A 19,169-nucleotide genomic window follows, 5' to 3' on the forward strand; every position below is an offset into this window, starting at 1 on the left:
AAACTGGCAGTTAAAAGATGCTAATCACAACATTAGATAGAAGCAAACATGCTCACTTAGTCGTGAAGCAAGAGGTGAACTTTAGTAATAGCTTCAGAAATGCAATTACTTCAGAAAAGGTAGAGCAGCAACTGTAAGTTCTTGCCTCTGGACTGGGTTTAGTCTGCTCATTTCTCACTTTTGGCCTCTCATATCTTTATGTTTGTAAGTACGTTGTGGCAGTACGTTGCGTCGTTGGCGAGAGTCCTCCCCTATTGCCATGGAAAGCACGTGATACATATATAAAGCTGGAAATTCTATTGACTGGTGATCATGTAACAATTTTAATATTGCTCCACGAACGACATATGACTGAAATTTGGCTTACATATTTGTGTATTCTCTTTTCCAGCAATAGAACCATACACATCCATTCTTATTTAAAAAAGGGCTACATGTTTTCAATCGTAAGAGTTAACAACACACATTCATCAATGCTGGTTACAGCCACAACTAATTTCTGCTCTCAACAATTTAGCTTCATTTGTTTCTTTACAGACAACCTCCCTGGAGTTTGACCAAACCGTTTATCATATCCACGATCTGATGGCCATAAGCAAAGAATATTAGGACGGCAATTAGCAACCTTGCACAAAAGAAATTGTGTTATAACCAATAGAAAGGTCGAGACAAACATGTGCTTAGGTAGTAGATGTCATTCAACGGCTCAAGATTCTTATTGCAGCCATAACAAAGAAAAAAAGAACATGCAGTGTAAGGACGTGAACAAATTGCTGCATCACAAAATGTAGCTGATGACCCTTCTTAAATGTCAAATACCTTGGAAAATATACCCATTTATATCATGAAAAACCGACAATCATATTTTATTTTGAAATCAGAAGTCAGATAAAGCAATTGAAGCCTTCACCGTTATGGCTTTACATATCATCATCAAAAACTGTATTAAAATTGCAAAGATTCTGAGAATCCTTAAACTCTCCAAAGACAAATAAGTTTCTCTCAAGTGAAACAATAACATAATCTGCTCGACGAAACTCGCCGGAATATTGTTGAATTACAAAAAAAAAAAAAAAAAATAATAGGAAGAACAGACTTACGTTAATATCCACCGGAAGCATTTCGACCCACATGAGCTCCCCACCGCGTTTAACGTGCCTGGCCTCCCAGAACTGCAGGAGCCTAGCCTCGACGACGGAGGTACACTTGCCGGACTTCAGATCGGAGAAAAAAACCCTAGAGTTAGCCATATCAAAATGTATGAGGAAGAATAAAACAGATTTGAAGAGAAGACGTGTTGTAAGGGAGAAATCTCACCCCTATTTATACATAGATCACACCGCCTCTGAGCTTGAAGATTGCTTTGAATACACATTGCGGGGGAGCGATTTGAGTGGATTAATCACGAAATTTTAACTCAGAGCGTTACATTTGGCGAGGGAAAGCGGAAACGTCAGAATCTCGCCGTCGAAGGATGTGGGACGCCTCTCTCGTTCTCTTGTCCGAAGAACATTAGGTCAGAGACAGTTTATGTTTGTTGGGCCAAAACAGAAAGCCCATACTAAACATGAACAATCGAAAATCCACTTCGCTGAATCGGTAACAAAACGGATCTGACGTGTCAAGCTGTAGATGATCGACTTTCCAGGCTGGATCCGACGTGGAGGCACAGGAGAGAGGCAAACAATACTTTATATATATAGACTAGGGATTAACCCGGGCTACGCCCGGGATTTTTTATTTTTTTCTAATTTAAATTGTTAAATCATTTATATTTAGGTTATGATATATATTTATATAAATGTTAAGATACATGTCATAATTAAAATTTGTTTTTAAACTTTAACACGTTAAATTAACATATTTTTTACTATTTAAATATGTTTTTGTAATTTTGTTGGCTATCTATTTATCATATTTAGCAAAACTATATGTTGAGTGTTGGAATAAATGTTTTAGATATTTAATTAAACTGTAGAATATTTTTGGATCGGCCACATGCTCAATAATCGATTGATCCGTAAAAAGATGGTCGATCTCCTTGGCCATGTAAGTACAATTTTAGCAAAAATATCTTTGATTTTCAAATATTAAGTTTATAACTATTCTTTTGAATATTGTTTATGTAAATATTTTTTGTGATGTTTGAATTTGTGATGTTCGTATACTTAACCTAGATGATATTGATGTTTAACAATTTATTGTTTTCTGGAAATAGAAAATAATGATATATCAAAACGTATCTAATACTTGTTAAATGATAGTATAATGTAAATTACATTCATTATTTGAAAATAACCATTTGTTGTTTTATTTTTTTTTAAATCAGAAATTATTTTTATTTAAAAACATTATTCATATATAATATAATAGTTTAAGTTTGGAAGATTAATCTATATATATAAATTATGTATATTTTTTAAAAAATAATTTAAGATATTATATATTGAGTAACTAAATAAAAGCTGAATTTCTTATCTTGAAAATCAAATATTTATATTTTTGTCTTCACGTTAGACTCACCAATCCATCATAGTGTGAGGTTGATGTTGATGTTATAATGAGTTTTATAGGGACTTTCTTGATGTAAAACTATACATTTTTATTTTTTTTTGTTTAATATGGTATTTCCATTTTAATATAATTTACTACCATTTTAAGATAGATGTACATTTTAAGATAGATGCTTAAATCTTAATGTTCTTTTTCTATTTTTTAAAATGTTTATTTCCATTTCTTAAATTTTTTTACGTAATATCTATATTTTATATTTTAAAATAGATATTTAAATCTTAATGTACTTTTTCCATTTTTTCAAATTGTGTATTAACTTATATTATATATTTTACATTTTAAGATAGATGTTTAATGCTTAATGAACTTTTTCCATTTTTTAAAAAAAGTTGTGTATTTACTTATTATTATATAGATAATTCATATATTATATATTTACATTATTTACTTAATATTTATTGATAATTCATATATTATATATATTTAATGCTTAATGTTTATTTCCACTTCATGACTTTTTATTTACTTAATATCTCTATTTTACATTTTAAGATAGATGTTTAAATCTTAATGTACGTTTTCCTTCTTTTTTTTAAATTGTATATTTCCATTTGTTATACTTTCTATTTACGTAATATCTATATTTTAAATTTTAAGATATATTTTTAAATATTAATGTAATTTTCCATTTTTTAAATTGGGTATTTACTTATATTATATATTTACTTATGATTTATTTTTCTTTATATTGTGTATTTCTATTTCTTATACTTTCTATTTACTAATAATTTTATATTTTAAGATAGATTTACATTTTAAGATAGATATTTAAATACTAATGTACTTCTTCCATTTTTTTAAATTGTGTATTTCCTTTTCTTATACTTTCTATTTGGGTAATATCTATATTTTACATTTTAAGATAGATGTTTAAATCTTAATATACTTTTTCCATTGTTTTTAAGTTGTGTATTTCTTTTTCTTATAGTTTATATTTACTTAATATCCATATTTTACATTTTAAGATAGATGTTTAAATCTTAATGTATTTTTCCATTTTTAATGTAAAACGGCAATGTTTAATACAAGAACTTGGACAAATAGTCAAATAGTTATATTTATGTTTTTTTTTCTTTTTTATATAAAATGGTAATGTTACATTATGAAGATAAGCCATTTCTTTTAGTGAAAATGGTAATCTTACATATGTTTAATGTAGTTTTTCTATTTTTTTTATGTTGTATGTTTACATATTATTGTTATTTTTAAATGTAAAATGGTAATCTTACATATGCTTAATGTATTATTTCCATTTTTTATGTTGTATGTTTACATATTATTTATTATTTTCAAAATTATATATGGAGATAAACCGTCTTTTTTTTAGTGAAAAATGGTATTTTACATATGTTTAATGTAGTTTTTCCATTTTTATGTTGTATGTTTACATTTTATTTTTTAAAAATAAAAATGTAAAATGATAATCTTACATATGTTTAATGTAGTATTTCCATTTTTTATGTTGTATTTTTACATATATTTATTATTTGCAAAATTATATAGAATGTTTTTTGTTTTTTTTATAAAACGGTAATGTTACATTATGAAGATAAGCCGTCTTTTTTTTAAGTGAAAAATGATAATCTTACATATTTTTAATGTAGTTTTTCCATTTTTTGTGCTGTATGTTTACATATTATTTATAATTTTCGAAAATTAGTAAAATTAAAATGTAAAACTATATTTTATGCAACTTGTCATCTTTCGGAAGAAGTTTTTTTTGCTGATGTGGACGCTCTATGGAGCCTTAAAAGGTCAATTTTATTAGTATTTTTTTTATAAAACGGTAATGTTACATTATGGAGATAAACCGTCTTTTTTTTTTAAGTGAAAAATGGTAATCTTACATATCTTTAATGTAGTTTTTTCATTTTTTATGATGTATGTTATACATATTATTTATAATTTTCGAAAATTAGTAATATTAAAATGTAAAACTATATTTTATGCCACGTGTCATCTTTCGGGAGAAGTTTTTTTGCTGATGTGGACGCTCTATGGAGCCTCAAAAGGTCCCTTTTATTAGTATAGATGTATGATATCACCAGATAAGTTATAAGCAAGACAAAACATACTAAATTCTAAAACTAATTAAAAATAAAAAAGATTATTTTTGTTCTATTAGTAGTTTTACTATCAACAATACATGAGTTTTTAGTGGAAACATCAAAGCAAAACCACAATCACAATCAAACTTTTATCTCATGAACTTTGACCGATCTCTTTCTTGAGACTCTCCACGATCTGTATGCAGACACTTTGGATTCTCCTTCGTGACTTTCTTTCTCCTTGCAAGCGTATCAGAATCAGCATTGCCAAGATTATTAAGTGAAGCTGAATCTTCAGTTATTGAATCCACGGAAGTAATGAAGTCGGTTTGGTACTTTTGTGAAATTGCCATTATGATCTCTGGAGTAATTGCATCTTGCGGCGTAGTCGTGTCTAGAATCTTAACTATCTCCGAGCTCACTAGGTTACCTGGACGCAAATCTACGCTATCTTTGTCAAACTTCTGCCCAAATCTTTGAACGAACAAGCTCCTTATGATTTGTAGCTCCTTAAGCTCCCCGATTCTTGATGCGGCAAATATCAGTCCGGCCATTGATTCTTTCGTTTCATCCGGTAAGAGGTGAACATCGCTGTCCAGAGAAACATAAGTGACTCAGGTTCTGGAACTATTAAACTTTAATGAAACCTTGTGGTGCAAGTTATCAAGAACCACTTACTTTTGATTAAGTAGAGGAGAAAAACTCTGCAATACAGATGTGCAGAAGTACTTGACCTGATCGTAAGCTAATAGCCTTCTCTCATCTTCATAGAACTGCTTCGCCTACGGTTTCAACTTAAAACCTCAATTACAAGATTGATTTAAGGGAAATTTTAACATAAGGCAAGTAGTGATAGTCGAGATTATTCTCATATATTGTGAAATAAACAAATTTATATGGTAATTAAGATTATTTATTCTCATATAATACCTTAGGAAGTGCTTCACGAAAGCGGCCGTAAGGAGCGAGTTGAGCAATGTCGGACCGGGACTGTCTAGCCATACACTCTGTTCGTGTTCGTTGCACCTTGACAGAACATAGCAGATTCTGGATATGGAGTTTGCTGCAAATAATACATCATATTATTAATAAGATACGTGAACAAAAATCATATAAACATTACCTTCTAACACAAGTAAACTTGGTTTCTTACCACTTTGAAGCTTTTTGCCATCTTGAAGAACGAGACCAAACAGCAAAAACATTACAATAGCATCCGAACTTCTGTTCTGTTTTCTTGGCAAACATCATTACCTTTCCTCGGTAGGAAGATGAAGCGAGCCTTTAAGAATGATCTAACAGTGAGATGTTAATATGATAATAACCGTAGTGAAAAAGATCTACTATTATATATATCCCTTAAAAAGTGGTAATTTAAAGCCATCTAGTATTATGATTTACTTATGGTATTAAGTATGGGAAAACACGTTTTTTCTTTTCCAATAGGGAATATGAAAATCCAAATGCATTAATGTACGCTATTTTAACAAGTGGATAGTACATTGATACATCAGTACTTCCTAATAAAAGGAACTCAATAAGCATTTTGACGAGTTTCATCCACCACTGGCAATTCAATCGTCGTTTGTTTTTTGTTCTTAAAATTTAAGATGTCAAATCTTAAATTAGACGAATTAACGAAATCTATCAATCAAAATCTAATCAAATCTATTTTCCAAAACAAACAAAACGATTAAATGACTGTATATAAGACGAGATATTTACTGTATCTTTTAAATTTATTTACTGTATCTAAATCTTACACACTTATAGAAATTAGTTACCATATAAATATATACAAATATATATTTACATAGTAAAGTTTTTTAGTTGGGACTTGGGAGGGGTAATAAAGCAAATATAAATCATTGTTTTTCAGTTTTTCTTAACTATGAAGAACAAGCCCAATTATCGTAGCAATATGGACCTTATTATAAAACTTACTAAAAAAACAAGAAGATTAATTAATGCCTAAACAATACTTAATGGTGCTTAAAATTATTAAGCAAGACAAAGATCATCATTGAACTGCAAAGCCATTGACCAGCAATCTTCGTTGGACTATATTTATTGGCCATTTTCTGAAAAGACAACCGACAAACCGGAAGTACCAGTTGCCGGTAAAACCGACGCGTAGTATACAGCAGTCGCCAGCTGAGGCGGGTTAGATGTAAACCACTCAAATTTGCCTTGGTGAAAAAGACTGCGACCTTTAAACTAATCCATTATTTTTCTAAAACGTTACTAATCTTGCCGACTTTTCATTCTCTAATCATTCTTATAACTCCTTTCTTTTACTAAATAAACAACATTTATTGTCAACTGTTATCAATCTTGTTGTACCTTCAAGAGAAAGAAAGAAAGATCAACTCATCAGAAAGCTACTTGAGAGAACGAGAGAGAGAGAGTGAGCTCTGAGGAAATCATCAATGGCTTCGAAGCTTGTAGTCATAATTGTGTTCATCCTCGATCTCATCGCAGTTGGTTTAGCCATTGCCGCCGAGCAGAGAAGAAGTGTCGTAAGTCCCATACTCTCTCCTCTCTGACTTCTTCCTTAGTTGATAGGTTTTGGTTTATTTCATCTTGAGAATCTGTCGACTAGGTAGTTCTTGAAACTTCGCAGCCTTGTTCGTTCTCTACTCAAGAAACTGTTGAATGCCAAGTGTGAACAAGCAGTACTATAGAATTATATCATTTTTAGATAAACTTGAAGGATACAGAATTACAGATGCATGATTTTTATTCATGACCTGCAGAGCTTAAATTTCTTTTTAATAGTATGTATTGGCTCTGCAGATTTTTATTTATGTTCTTTAACGCGGTTTATACAAAAGTAGGCATTGTTTTGACAGGGCAAAGTTGTAACGGACACTGAGAAGACATATGAGTACTGTGTGTACGGCACGGACATTGCTACAAGCTATGGAGCTGGTGCGTTCCTTCTCCTCTTTATAAGCCAAGTCCTTATTATGAGTGCTAGCCGTTGCTTCTGCTGTGGGAAGTCTCTTAACCCCGGCGGTTCAAGAGCTTGTGCTCTCCTTCTCTTCCTCATTTGCTGGTAACCAACAATATACAACTCTTCCCCATACAAAAGTCTTTTAACATCAGATTGTGGTTTGATCATTTTTATTACTATTCTCTTGCAGGGTATTCTTCCTGGTCGCTGAGGTATGTTTGCTTGCGGCATCGATCAGAAACGCGTACCACACACAATACAGAAAGATGTGGAACATCGATAACCCACCGAGCTGTGAAGTTATAAGGAAAGGAGTGTTTGCAGCTGGTGCTGCTTTTACACTATTCACCGCTATCGTCTCTCAGTTCTATTACGTTTGCTACTCTCGTGCTAGAGATGCTTACCAGAATCCGTCGTACTAAACATTGTCATACTTTTACAGCAAGCTATGTTTAGGCATCAAGAGTTGGAAACTATATTTTCATGTGGGCAGTGAGTTTGTTTAGTTTTTCAGTGGTACTTATCCGATGTGATGTTAAAAAATATTGATGGTGTCTTGAGGATGATACATTGAGAAGTGATTGTTTCTTGTGATCGTAGGTATATTGTCGTGTGTTTCGTAGAGTATAAGGAGTAGAAAACATGCTTTGTGAATCGTTGTTTTTCTTTTGGTATGGTTAACCGTTCTGGTTTTTCTTGATTTAGGAATTGAATTAGCACTGAGATTTATCCGGTTAAGTTCTGTTTAAAAAAAAAATTAGGAGTTTGGTACTTCCCTGAGGAATTGAACTAGTTCTGAGATGTTTCAATTGGTGGAGGTAGTGAGATTCATTTTATCATCAGTCAAATCTTCTGTAACTCATTGCTTAATTTTTTTCTTCTTCTAATCCGTCTTATTTAATTCACACATTTTTTTCCGCAATTAATCCCTTTTATATGGCTCACATTATAAAATTCAGTAAAAACATGAAAAAGCTTTTGGTATATTTTTTCTTCATTGATGCAATATTTATTGGTTAGCTGTGTGTCAATAAAAACAAACCTACTAGATGAAATCAGTGCAGACTCAGAATCTCCGTAGTGGGAAGAACTATCATGATGTCATTAGTGGAAAAGTGAATAAAAGGTTTCGTTTGATCTCTGTAACCTTTTTCTATAAATCTCATTAATTTCAACTTTTATTTACATTTCACAAGTTTTATTTTCAGTTTCAGCTACCAGTGGATGGATTTATTTTAGGTTTGTGTCGGGCTGGGCTTTTCTGCCCATAGCGACATCTCTTTGGGTATCAAATTCGAAGATACATGCACTATTATGGCCCCAACTTGTAAGAGTAATTGTTGACTATGACTACGGTTAGAGCCTGGAAAATCAAAGTCTATTTTCATTTCGTTGTTGAAGATTAAATATGAAATACCGAATATCATAGTATATAAGTATTGACAATTTAGCAGCAAGGCGTTAGGCATTAAGGACAGTATAAAACTATGAGAAAAACTAAAATAAAAAAACAATTGGTGGCATAACAATAATAATCCAACACATGCGTCATCATAGCACATGACCACTAGTACATTGTGATATAGGATACCAATTTACAAACAATTATCAATAACGTATATTTAATTCATTAATAATATGAGCGGAATGTTAATATATTTTAAAAATCTGAATTATAATGCGGGTTTAGTTAATTTTAAAAAATTCTAAATTTCAACTCTAGTTAACAAAAAGTTTGTTAAAAAAAAATTAACAAAAAGTAAAACCTTCTTTTGGGGGTTTTATAAGTTACATAACCCATGGGTTATAACCAAAATCTATACATGCTCCACGCCTCCAAGTACAAACTTAATACTTACACATGCACGTTCGCATACATATTCACATCTAATCATACAATACATTGTGTGTATTTATCGCTTGTATCCACACATTACACGTACGTAGTTACGTATGTTTGTCATGTGGGAAAATGCGTTTTGCATTTTTTTATTAGTTAAAATTTAATTTTCAGAGGATCACCAGAGAGAAACTTAATGATTGCTCACACCCATTTGTCCTTTGCTAGATCTCAGATACTTTTAAGCCACATTTTCCTCTGTACTTTCTCTTGATTTTATAATCAGTTTAACATCTTAAAAACTGACTTAAGTGTCTTCTCGTATACTTGAGTAGTCACCTCCAAGTAATTTTAAAAACGACAATGCATTACCGTGACTTGTTAATTTAATAGATAAAAAATATTATAAACAATATAGCCATCAAAAGGCCTCTTTGATGAGAACTTGAGAAGGTGTAAGCGGCATGTCGGTATATGTTTTTTTTCTCTGGATTATCTTAATAAACAAACTAGTTTAAAAAGTCTTAATAGACAGATTAATCCTGTTATCACATCTCACAGCAAACCAATCTCCCTTGTGATTTCGTCACTCGTGGCAGAAGGTCTAGCACTGCGAAAAACCATGGAACACGCATAGTTCCTAGGATTGACGAACTTGATCTTCGAAACCGATTCCAAACAACCGGTGACAGCAGTTGAAGGTGTAACGAATTTCTCTGATCTCCATGAAATCGTCTCCGACATTATCTCTCTAGCAAACTCTTTCGATTATGTTTGTTTCAAATTTCGTAACCGCAGTAACTTTGCTCTCGAGGGCAGTCTCACTAAGCAAGTTTTTGGTCTAGTTGTACCAACCACATTTATTTAACTTTAATGAAGCTTTCCTTGACAAAAAAAAAAACAAATTAATCCTGGCTTTTTATACACAAGGCTCGAATCTCTTTTATACCCTCTAAAACTTGAGTGATTTTGCATTACTGTTTTGTGATTTTATACTGCCCATTATATACATTATACAGTAAAATTTTTATACATTAATAATGATAATATAGAGACTACACCAAAACTATATTTTTTATTAATTTTTAAAGATATTAATTTATCGATATATTAATTGAACCAAAAATTCAATTTGAGACTATAAAATTATATTATTTTATAGAGATTTTTATTGTATATTAATTTGTAGAGTATTAATTTAAAAATATTATACTGTATATACTTTTATATGTTTACTGGTTTCGACTGGGTACAAATTTCAGTCATTGTAGAGGACAAGCACAATATCAAGATTCTAGATGTGATTATAAGATCACACTCGATCGCTTCAGAAATTAAAATGTTATGAACTTATGATTATATATGATAGTTAAATTGATGGATTCATCAGTTTCACACACACATATATATATATAAATGTTGAATAGAGAATGATATATCCTACTAAAAAACAACACGATAATGACTAGAATTCGACACCTAAATCCTGATACAACTCTATCTTATCCGATCCTAATAGTTTTTCTTGTATCAAACTAAGCTAATTAATATAGAGATGTTGAGATAAGAAAACACTATATGAAGATTTATCTTATAAATGCGAGAAAATCAAAACAACTATATCATAATAGCATGTCTTTATATAAAAGAAAGTTACATGTGTGCGTCTATTTCTATCCAAACAAGAAATATATGGTCAAACCCTACTTTTGCCCCAACACAAAAAATTATACCATAAATGGAATTATCTACATTTTTACATTCGTAGTCGATAAGAACACAAAAGGTCAATGAAATTTCGGATATTTGCATAAAGATAAGTAAAAATAAAGTACGATAATTTTTGCTTGGTCATGATTTGTCTTCCCGTTTGTTAATAGTTACGAGTGACCTCAACAATATTTGTGAAGGGCTCGCCTAGCTTTCACAAATATAGACGCATGTTGACAATATTTGCGAACGGCCTCGAGAATTCCATAGAGAACACAAGCTGCTATATATTGTTACGTGGGGAAAAATGAACATGTTTGAAATAAAGTGATTTAAAAGGAATAATGTAAATGTTGATTAATTATACTCCATATGTTTCAACTGACGACAGCGAATGAATAAAGTTATGCCAACGAGCTCTAAATAGAGATTGGTGGGTGAGAATGATTCAGACCATTTAATTCCTAACGGTTTTGCGTATCTTTACTGATAATAATTTTATTTAAATATTTTAACATAAATTAGTTAGACACCTATTTACAAATTACAAAAGATAATAATAGTTGTTGACTTTATTATCGTCTTTTCCTTTTCTTCGATAAGATGTGCCTGTAAGCTATAACCTATGTGTAGTTTTTATCCTCCGAAGCTACTTGGATAGTTGAGCCTGTTTCTTTTCCTTTAACGAGAATATTTGAACGTGGTAAGTTCAGAAGAAAAAAAAACATAGTTTGATTCTCATTCGATTTAAAAGTAGCCATAGTATAAATTTCCGTTTAAATTCAATGGAACAAACTTACCCAAATATATAATTGTTGATAACGTTATCTGCAGGAAAACAGTCGTTTATAACGTTATCTGCCGAAAACAGTCGTTTATAGCGTTACGTTATCATAAGGTAATCTCGCGCACTATAACAGACTGAATATGTTTTACTAATTAAGTTTTGACAGCTAAAAGTATTATAAGTGAGGATCAAAGACAATCAATCATATGTGATTTCGGGTTTATTTCTTTGTTTCAAAACTAGTATTGTTGTAATGTAATACTCGAGGTTTGGGTTCTCTTTGATTACAAATGATCATATGTTTTTGGGTTCTTTGAAACAACTTTCAGTTACAATACAAGTATTACACAGTGGAAGAACAAAAGAATGGGGAGAGGAAGAGGGACGTGGCTGATCTAAAGACACTGACAAGGTTTACTCTCTTTTTTTTTGTCATAAATATTTTTGTTACTAATTTCTTGTATCATTATAATATCACCCTAATTATTTATTTATTCATTTAATTATTTATACATGTCATACCAGTTCCCAGCTTTTGAATTTGACCCAAGGAAATGTTTCACTTTAACAACATCTATACGGTGTTAAAATAAAATAAAAAATAACAACATCTATACAAACAAACAAGAATAATATTATTATTTTTTGGTAAAACACAATCACTTAAAAATATCGCTTTTCCTTTACTTTGTTTTTTTTTCTCTTCTAATTATATATAAAATGGTGATAATGTTTCCATAATATGATGTATGGCCGAGAAGGTACTTTGTGACTGATTTGAAGTATGAAATGCTATGATTTGAATGGCTGCCGGGATGAATCCGTCATAATTACAAGTAAGATAGTTCGAGATATTATTTAAATGTTGCACCTTCTTCTTTTTTTTAACCACATGTTGCACCTTCTATAGACTAAAAATGCTGCATCGAGAAGGTGCAAATGATTAGAACTTAGTTTTGACGAAATCATATTTTACGGACTAACCACGCTGTTTACGATGGTTTCTATCGGTTCTTGACATGCACAAATTGTAGATCAGCATATCTACAAAATTTGTAATGAATTGGTAATTAGTAGAAGTGGTAGAATTGTAGTAGTCAATAATTTTTAGCTGATTTCACTGCGATCAATGTGTACTATCAGAATTAACCCAACAGCATTCTGACTCTTACATTATCTTCTCAATGTTATGTCATTCGTTAGCTTCGAATTTTTCTGACATACCTATATCCAATTTGCCCGTTATTTAACTAATTTATCCAAAGGTGTGGGTTACTAAATAATGTGACACAATATTGTAAATACATGTGTTAAACCAAGGTCTGATTGGTACATAGAGTAATTCAGAATAAAAATTAAAGGTAAAATAAGTGGAAAACAAAATGGTGGAGAAGAAAAAACCACATAAAATTGATGTTATTTTAACAAAAGTGAGAATAAAACTGAATATGTTTTAGTAATAAGTAAAATAAAAATGAAAAGTTATATTCTATTTGGATGGTAAATTATTGATGAAATCCTAGTGCACTAGTTTGAGGAATTTAAAAACTAGCAATGATTTTTTCTAAAATGACCATCCATTATAATCCATGAAAAACGCAAAACATCAAAAATATATTAAAAACACAACGGTGAGAAGATCGCTCGGAGTCTTTTTGTGATTTATTGTAGCCACATTCTTCACCACTAACTTTTTTTTGGGTCTATAGTGCAACTCTACTACAAACAGAAACACTGTAATGCAACATATTAGGGTCATTAGCATAAATAAAGTTGTGAAATTTCATAAAACAATCACATGCTTCACGTCAAATCTTCATACTGTTACTAATGTGATCGTATGAAATGATTTGGTGTCACAACAAACAAAATCATTTGATGTTTATAGAACAAGATCTAAAATAAAAGTAAATCTGTTGGACACATCTTGCTAAGAAGAAAAGGAAAACTAAACTAAACTAATAAGCCAGTATGATCTAGGATTCCAATAAACTTCCACAAACAAATCTACCCTCTCTCTTTTTTGTCGTCCACAGCTAAAGTTTAAACCCATAATAGAAAAATAATAATAATTACAGCTCGTGATTTGATATTTTCATGTCTATGTGTCTTAAACATGTTTATACTCGTGGTCGGTATATCATTAGTTGTCATATGTTTTTTGGTTTCTTTTGTTAACGTTTGCTAAATGTTTAATCTCTTTGATTAGCATTCTATAAAATAAGTATTAATCAGTAAACACACAAAAAAATGGTCCCGAGAGAGAGAAGAAACGGGATGTAGTGTAAATAACGGTGGGACGGGAAGTGTAGAGTAGGGAAGGGGCATGTGATTAGCTGTCCTCTTCTCTCTGCATTTACTCTTTGTGGGCCTTAGGCCCATTTCTCTTCCCTCACTCTTGTTTTTCACTATTTTCTCATTTTAAATTATAATTTTCCAATTTATGAAAATAAATAAAGTTATATAAACCTCGTATAATCACTAAAGAAATTCAACTTTGAGCGTTGCGTATGGTTGTTATTCCATTATATATTTTTGTGGGCCTTTGAAGCGAAAGATGTATAGATTGTGTTAATCATCATCTTCTTGAAAGTATATGTGATTTGATATGTTGGATGGTTAAATCGGTTAATTGATGGTTTAGTTTTGTGATGTGATACTCACACTTTGTAAGAGATAATGAACCCAACGGACTCGGGACAATACGGGAACGCGCCTCTGGTGTTGGCCTGTTGGTACAAGAACGTCAAGCTTATTCCATGGATGCTAACAGCTTGAACAAGGAATGATAATCCCGTATAGGTTTCAGGTCAATTGTGTGTTGAGTTATCTTGTATTTGAGGTCGAATTTTAGGAGGTTAAAGGGTTGGTTCACTTCGTGTCGTGGAGTGAATTCAATTCCATTGTGGTTAAAAAATACATGATGCACGTTAGGTTACGTTGGATCCAACTTAGTGATTCAGGGTGGAACTAGACTGCTTCATTGTATTATGTGGTATAATCTCTAGTGGGTTAAATCTTTGTACCAATGCTTTGTGAAATGAATGTTGAAGTTGAGCCAAAAAAAAAAAAATAATCTGTGGGCTCAAAAATAATCCACGAACCTTAACTATAATAACTTTCTGAAGAACGTTTTTGACTTTAAACTTGCTTTTACGAACTATCACAGTAATTATTTTGTGATTTAAGCTGTTAATTCATTATTCTTCATTAACTGTTTACATATATATTAATAAAAAATAAAATATTTGTATAAAACCAAAATAAATTATCTGAACCAGAAAACCAGCAAAACTAGTGTCGGCATTTTATCAGAAGTGCTTTCTTTAAGAACACTTGCCGTATCATACATAAAAATGTAATGAAAATACAATATTAAAATTTTCTGTTAATAAATAATAAATCGATGATCAAGGAAAATTAAATAAACTGGAACAATGGCAGTATGCTACACGCCTTTCTTTTATTAAACAGAAACTCTAAAATCAAATTCAATTTATTATGGTCTGTAAGCAAAACATATGGCCACTAAAATTATTGTCAATTTACAAATCATACATACCTTCTATATTGTCGGAAATTAAAATGTAATTAAATATTGAAAAACTAATCAAAAAATTAAACAAGTTTTCAGCGCCTACAAAGTGCAAAGAGGTAACGAAATTAAAACAGAGCGAAGAGAAAAAAAAAAAGTAAAAAAAACAAAACAAAATAAAACTTTGTTCTCTCTCTCTCTCTCCATTGATTTCTACACACAGCCATCTCCGAACCTCCAACACACCTCTCTCTCTCTTTGCCTTTCATCGGATCTGACTTCTTCCCGAAAACCCACAATCTGATTCTTCGAATTCTTCAAAAAAACACGCTTAATCCCCACAAAAGTTTCCATCTTTGACTTCACAAATTGTTATTAACTCTCCCCCAAAAAAAGTCTGCGTCTTTCTGTTTGATCGAAATCACCGGCGGAGGAATTTTCCGATGGGAATGCCTTCGCTGGCTTCACCAAACCTACCATGAGCAACCACCACGAGGAAGAGGAGGAGGAGGAGGAGCCCTTCCACGACTCTCTTGATCGCTTAGTCTCTTCCTCTTCTTGCTCCTGCTCCGCCTCCAACTCCGATTACGACTCCGAATCCTCCCCTCGGATCTCCTCCTCTCATGACCCCGACGGTGGTGGTGCCCCCCGCCGTCGCCACCACCCATTCCCCGTCCCTCGGTTCCCAATGGGCGCGTCAAGGTTCGACCTTTGGATCTCCGAGCCCGCCTCCGTCTCCGAGAGACGCTCTAAGCTTTTAACCGAAATGGGCCTAAACCGAGAACCGGTTCAATCCCGGTTAAAACCCGTTTCAGATTCCGGTTCCGACATTTCTCGTTCGATCTCGTGCAATCAGTTGGTCCGGCGAGATCACGGAGACTGCTCCGAAACTGTCGGCGGCTGTTCTTCCTTCGTGGTGAGATCGAAGTCAGATTGTTCCGTTAGCCAATGCAGCGATCGTGACCGTCTGTATCATCCTCCTCCTCAGGGTAACTCATGTTCTTGTTTAGACTCTAAGCTTTGCAATGTGGGAACAGTCAGTGATCCCTTGCGGTTAGAAGGAAGTTCTGATTGTGTGTTAGTGGATGAGGAAGTGGAAGTGTGTACTATTAAGAATCTAGACAACGGGAAACAGTTTGTGGTGAACGAGATTCAAGAAGAGGGTAGTACATGGAAACAGGTGAAAGAAGTGGGGACCGACACGCAGATGACAATGGAGGAGTTTGAGATGTCTGTGGGACACTCTCCCATTGTTCAGGAGCTTATGAGAAGACAGAACGTGGAGGATTCTGATAACAACAACAACGCATCAACCAAAACAACAAAGGATGATGAAGAGAGTAAAGATAATAATAATAATAACACATCAAAGTCTAAGAAGAAAGGAAGCTGGTTCAAGAGCATAAAGAGCGTTGTGACTGGTTACAGCAAAGAGAGACGAAGCAGTGACGATAAAGACACGTCATCGGAGAGAGGCGGTCGGAGGTCGAGCTCAGCTACGGATGACTCTCAGGAATCTTCTTTCCACGGGCCGGAGAGAGTTAGGGTCAGACAGTACGGGAAGTCTTCCAAAGAGCTCACGGCGATGTACAAGACGCAGGAGATTCAAGCGCATAACGGCTCTATCTGGAGCATTAAGTTTAGTTTGGATGGTAAGTATCTCGCTAGCGCCGGGGAGGATTGCGTCATTCATGTTTGGCAAGTGGTTGAGGCTGAGAAGAGAGGGGAGCTGTTGCTGGATAGACCGGAGCTGTTTCTTTTGGCTAGTAGTAATGGATCTCCTGAACCGACTACCATGTCGCCGAGGAGAAGAGGGAGGAGTTCTGTGAGTAGAAAGTCGTTGAGTTTGGAGAACATATATGTTCCAGATTCTGTTTTTGGGCTCTCGGATAAACCCTTTTGTTCGTTTCATGGTCATCTGGATGATGTTCTTGACCTTGCTTGGTCCAAGTCTCAGGATTTGCTGTCTGCATCAATGGATAAGACAGTTCGTTTGTGGAGCTTGTCTACCCACACTTGTTTGAAAGTATTCTCCCACAGTGATTATGGTTAGTAGCTAATATTAAATTAATCTGTTTCTTTTTGTGCTTATCTAAATAACAGTTTACTCTATTGATTGGGACAGTGACTTGCATTCAATTTAATCCGGTTGATGATAGATACTTCATCAGCGGTTCGTTGGATGCAAAAGTTCGTGTTTGGAGCATTCCGGATCGGCAAGTAGTTGACTGGTATGATCTTCATGAGATGGTCACTTCTGCATGCTACACTCCAGACGGTCAGGTAAACTAAATCTACCATGTCATTATTATTTGAAGTCAGTAATCTTTTGGCTTTAAACAGTTTCCTAATTTTCTTTAAAAAATCTATTGAAACTTGAAGGGTGCGTTGGTTGGTTCATACAAAGGTAGCTGTCGTCTTTACAGTGCATCAGGTAAATGAATGAAGTTTGTTAATGTGATTTTTGTTTTTTTACCGTTCCTATGCGTTAACATAAGTGATGTTTTTCTTTTGTTTCCTTCTAGATAACAAGCTGCAACAGAAAAGCCAAATAAATTTACAGAACAAGAAGAAGAAAGCTCATCAGAAAAAGATAACTGGTTTCCAGGTAAATGAGAGAATCACTCACTTCTTGAGGAGCAAAATCTGAGGCTTTGTTCATGAGACGGCACTAAAGTTGCTTGCTTGCTTGTGTCTCATTTCATTACCATAGTTTGTGCCTGGAAGCTCATCTGAAGTACTTGTCACATCATCTGACTCTCGGATCCGCGTTGTTGATGGAACTGATCTAGTCACCAAACTCAAAGGTAAAACAAACAAAAACAAACAAAGTTTCAAGCTTTGTCTTCTGTTTACTTCATTCGCAAGCAAAAGTAATCAATCTTTTTTTCCACTATCGACAGGGTTTCGAAACACGAGCAGCCAAATCTCCGCCTCAATCACAGCAGACGGGAAGTACGTAGTGTCAGCGAGCGAGGATTCAAACGTGTACATATGGAAGTACGAATCCCCTGCTTCTCGACCAAGCAAGAGCCACAGCAACAGCAACAAGAACGTCACAGTCACAAACTCATACGAGCATTTCCACAGCCAAGACGTCTCCGCAGCCATCTCATGGCCCGGGATGGCCTCAACAGAGTCTTGGGGAGCCACCCAAAACAGAGCCAACACCAACTTAGACGAAGTCTCCACAGCTAACCATCCACCCACACCTGTAGACCAACCAGGGACAACTACTCTGGACCGACTCAACAGTCCAAGAAACGGGATCATTTCGAGCGCGACGAACGGATACTTCTTCGATAGAATGTCAGCGACTTGGCCTGAGGAGAAGCTGCTGTTTGGGAGGAACAGAAGTGGGAACCGTCTGAGTTCGGATTTGTCTAACTCGGGGAACGTGTCTGCTTCTTGGGGGATGGTGATAGTCACTGCAGGTTTGAGAGGAGAGATTAGAGCGTTTCAGAACTTTGGTTTGCCCATAAGGATTTGATATTATAAAGAAAAAAAAAAGATAAAAAAGTGTACAGAGTGGTAAAGAAAAAAAAAATCGAGTGAGGTTTGTAATATTACTTAGCGAGCTTTTTTTTTTCTTCATTCGATTTTTTTTTTAAAACTGATTTGTTACACACAGGGTATACTGATCTTTTGTAGAGTTTACAGACACGAACAGCTGGTTTTTTTTTGTAGTCAGACCTCAGGCCCATTAAAAAGTTAGGCCC

The 19,169-nt window shown here is 33.6% G+C and overlaps 3 protein-coding genes and 1 long non-coding RNA gene across 7 annotated transcripts; 2 read left to right on the forward strand and 2 right to left on the reverse strand.

Moving 5' to 3' along the window:
• Positions 1-394: 394 nt before the first annotated feature.
• On the reverse strand, positions 395-1,685 carry LOC106348608. Of its 4 annotated transcripts, none has more exons than XR_007339547.1 (3): positions 1,318-1,685; positions 1,101-1,236; positions 395-714 (listed from the first exon to the last, which is right to left on the reverse strand). It is a non-coding gene; the product is annotated as an uncharacterized LOC106348608 (long non-coding RNA). The 4 variants fall into 4 exon arrangements; XR_007339548.1 differs by having other exon boundaries at positions 1,101-1,214; positions 1,318-1,682; XR_002652888.2 differs by having other exon boundaries at positions 395-582; positions 1,318-1,665.
• Positions 1,686-4,547: 2,862 nt separating this feature from the next.
• Positions 4,548-6,621, reverse strand: LOC106404006. Its single transcript, XM_013844770.3, has 4 exons — positions 5,776-6,621; positions 5,553-5,685; positions 5,301-5,404; positions 4,548-5,213 (listed from the first exon to the last, which is right to left on the reverse strand). Exons 1-4 carry the CDS (start codon positions 5,871-5,873, stop codon positions 4,772-4,774), a joined length of 777 nt encoding a protein of 258 aa, XP_013700224.2. The 5' UTR covers positions 5,874-6,621; the 3' UTR covers positions 4,548-4,771.
• Positions 6,622-6,858: 237 nt separating this feature from the next.
• LOC125609042 lies at positions 6,859-8,172 on the forward strand. Its single transcript, XM_048779818.1, has 3 exons — positions 6,859-7,141; positions 7,475-7,680; positions 7,769-8,172. Exons 1-3 carry the CDS (start codon positions 7,052-7,054, stop codon positions 7,998-8,000), a joined length of 528 nt encoding a protein of 175 aa, XP_048635775.1. The 5' UTR covers positions 6,859-7,051; the 3' UTR covers positions 8,001-8,172.
• Positions 8,173-15,572: 7,400 nt separating this feature from the next.
• On the forward strand, positions 15,573-19,058 carry LOC106405552 (WD repeat-containing protein 44). The gene is made up of 6 exons (XM_013846072.3): positions 15,573-17,498; positions 17,576-17,733; positions 17,833-17,884; positions 17,976-18,058; positions 18,164-18,257; positions 18,354-19,058. The coding sequence occupies exons 1-6, from the start codon at positions 15,929-15,931 to the stop codon at positions 18,938-18,940; spliced, it is 2,544 nt and encodes an 847-aa protein (XP_013701526.1). The 5' UTR covers positions 15,573-15,928; the 3' UTR covers positions 18,941-19,058.
• Positions 19,059-19,169: the final 111 nt, after the last annotated feature.

Source organism: Brassica napus, chromosome A5 (assembly GCF_020379485.1).
Source record: "Brassica napus cultivar Da-Ae chromosome A5, Da-Ae, whole genome shotgun sequence".
NCBI lineage: Eukaryota > Viridiplantae > Streptophyta > Magnoliopsida > Brassicales > Brassicaceae > Brassica > Brassica napus.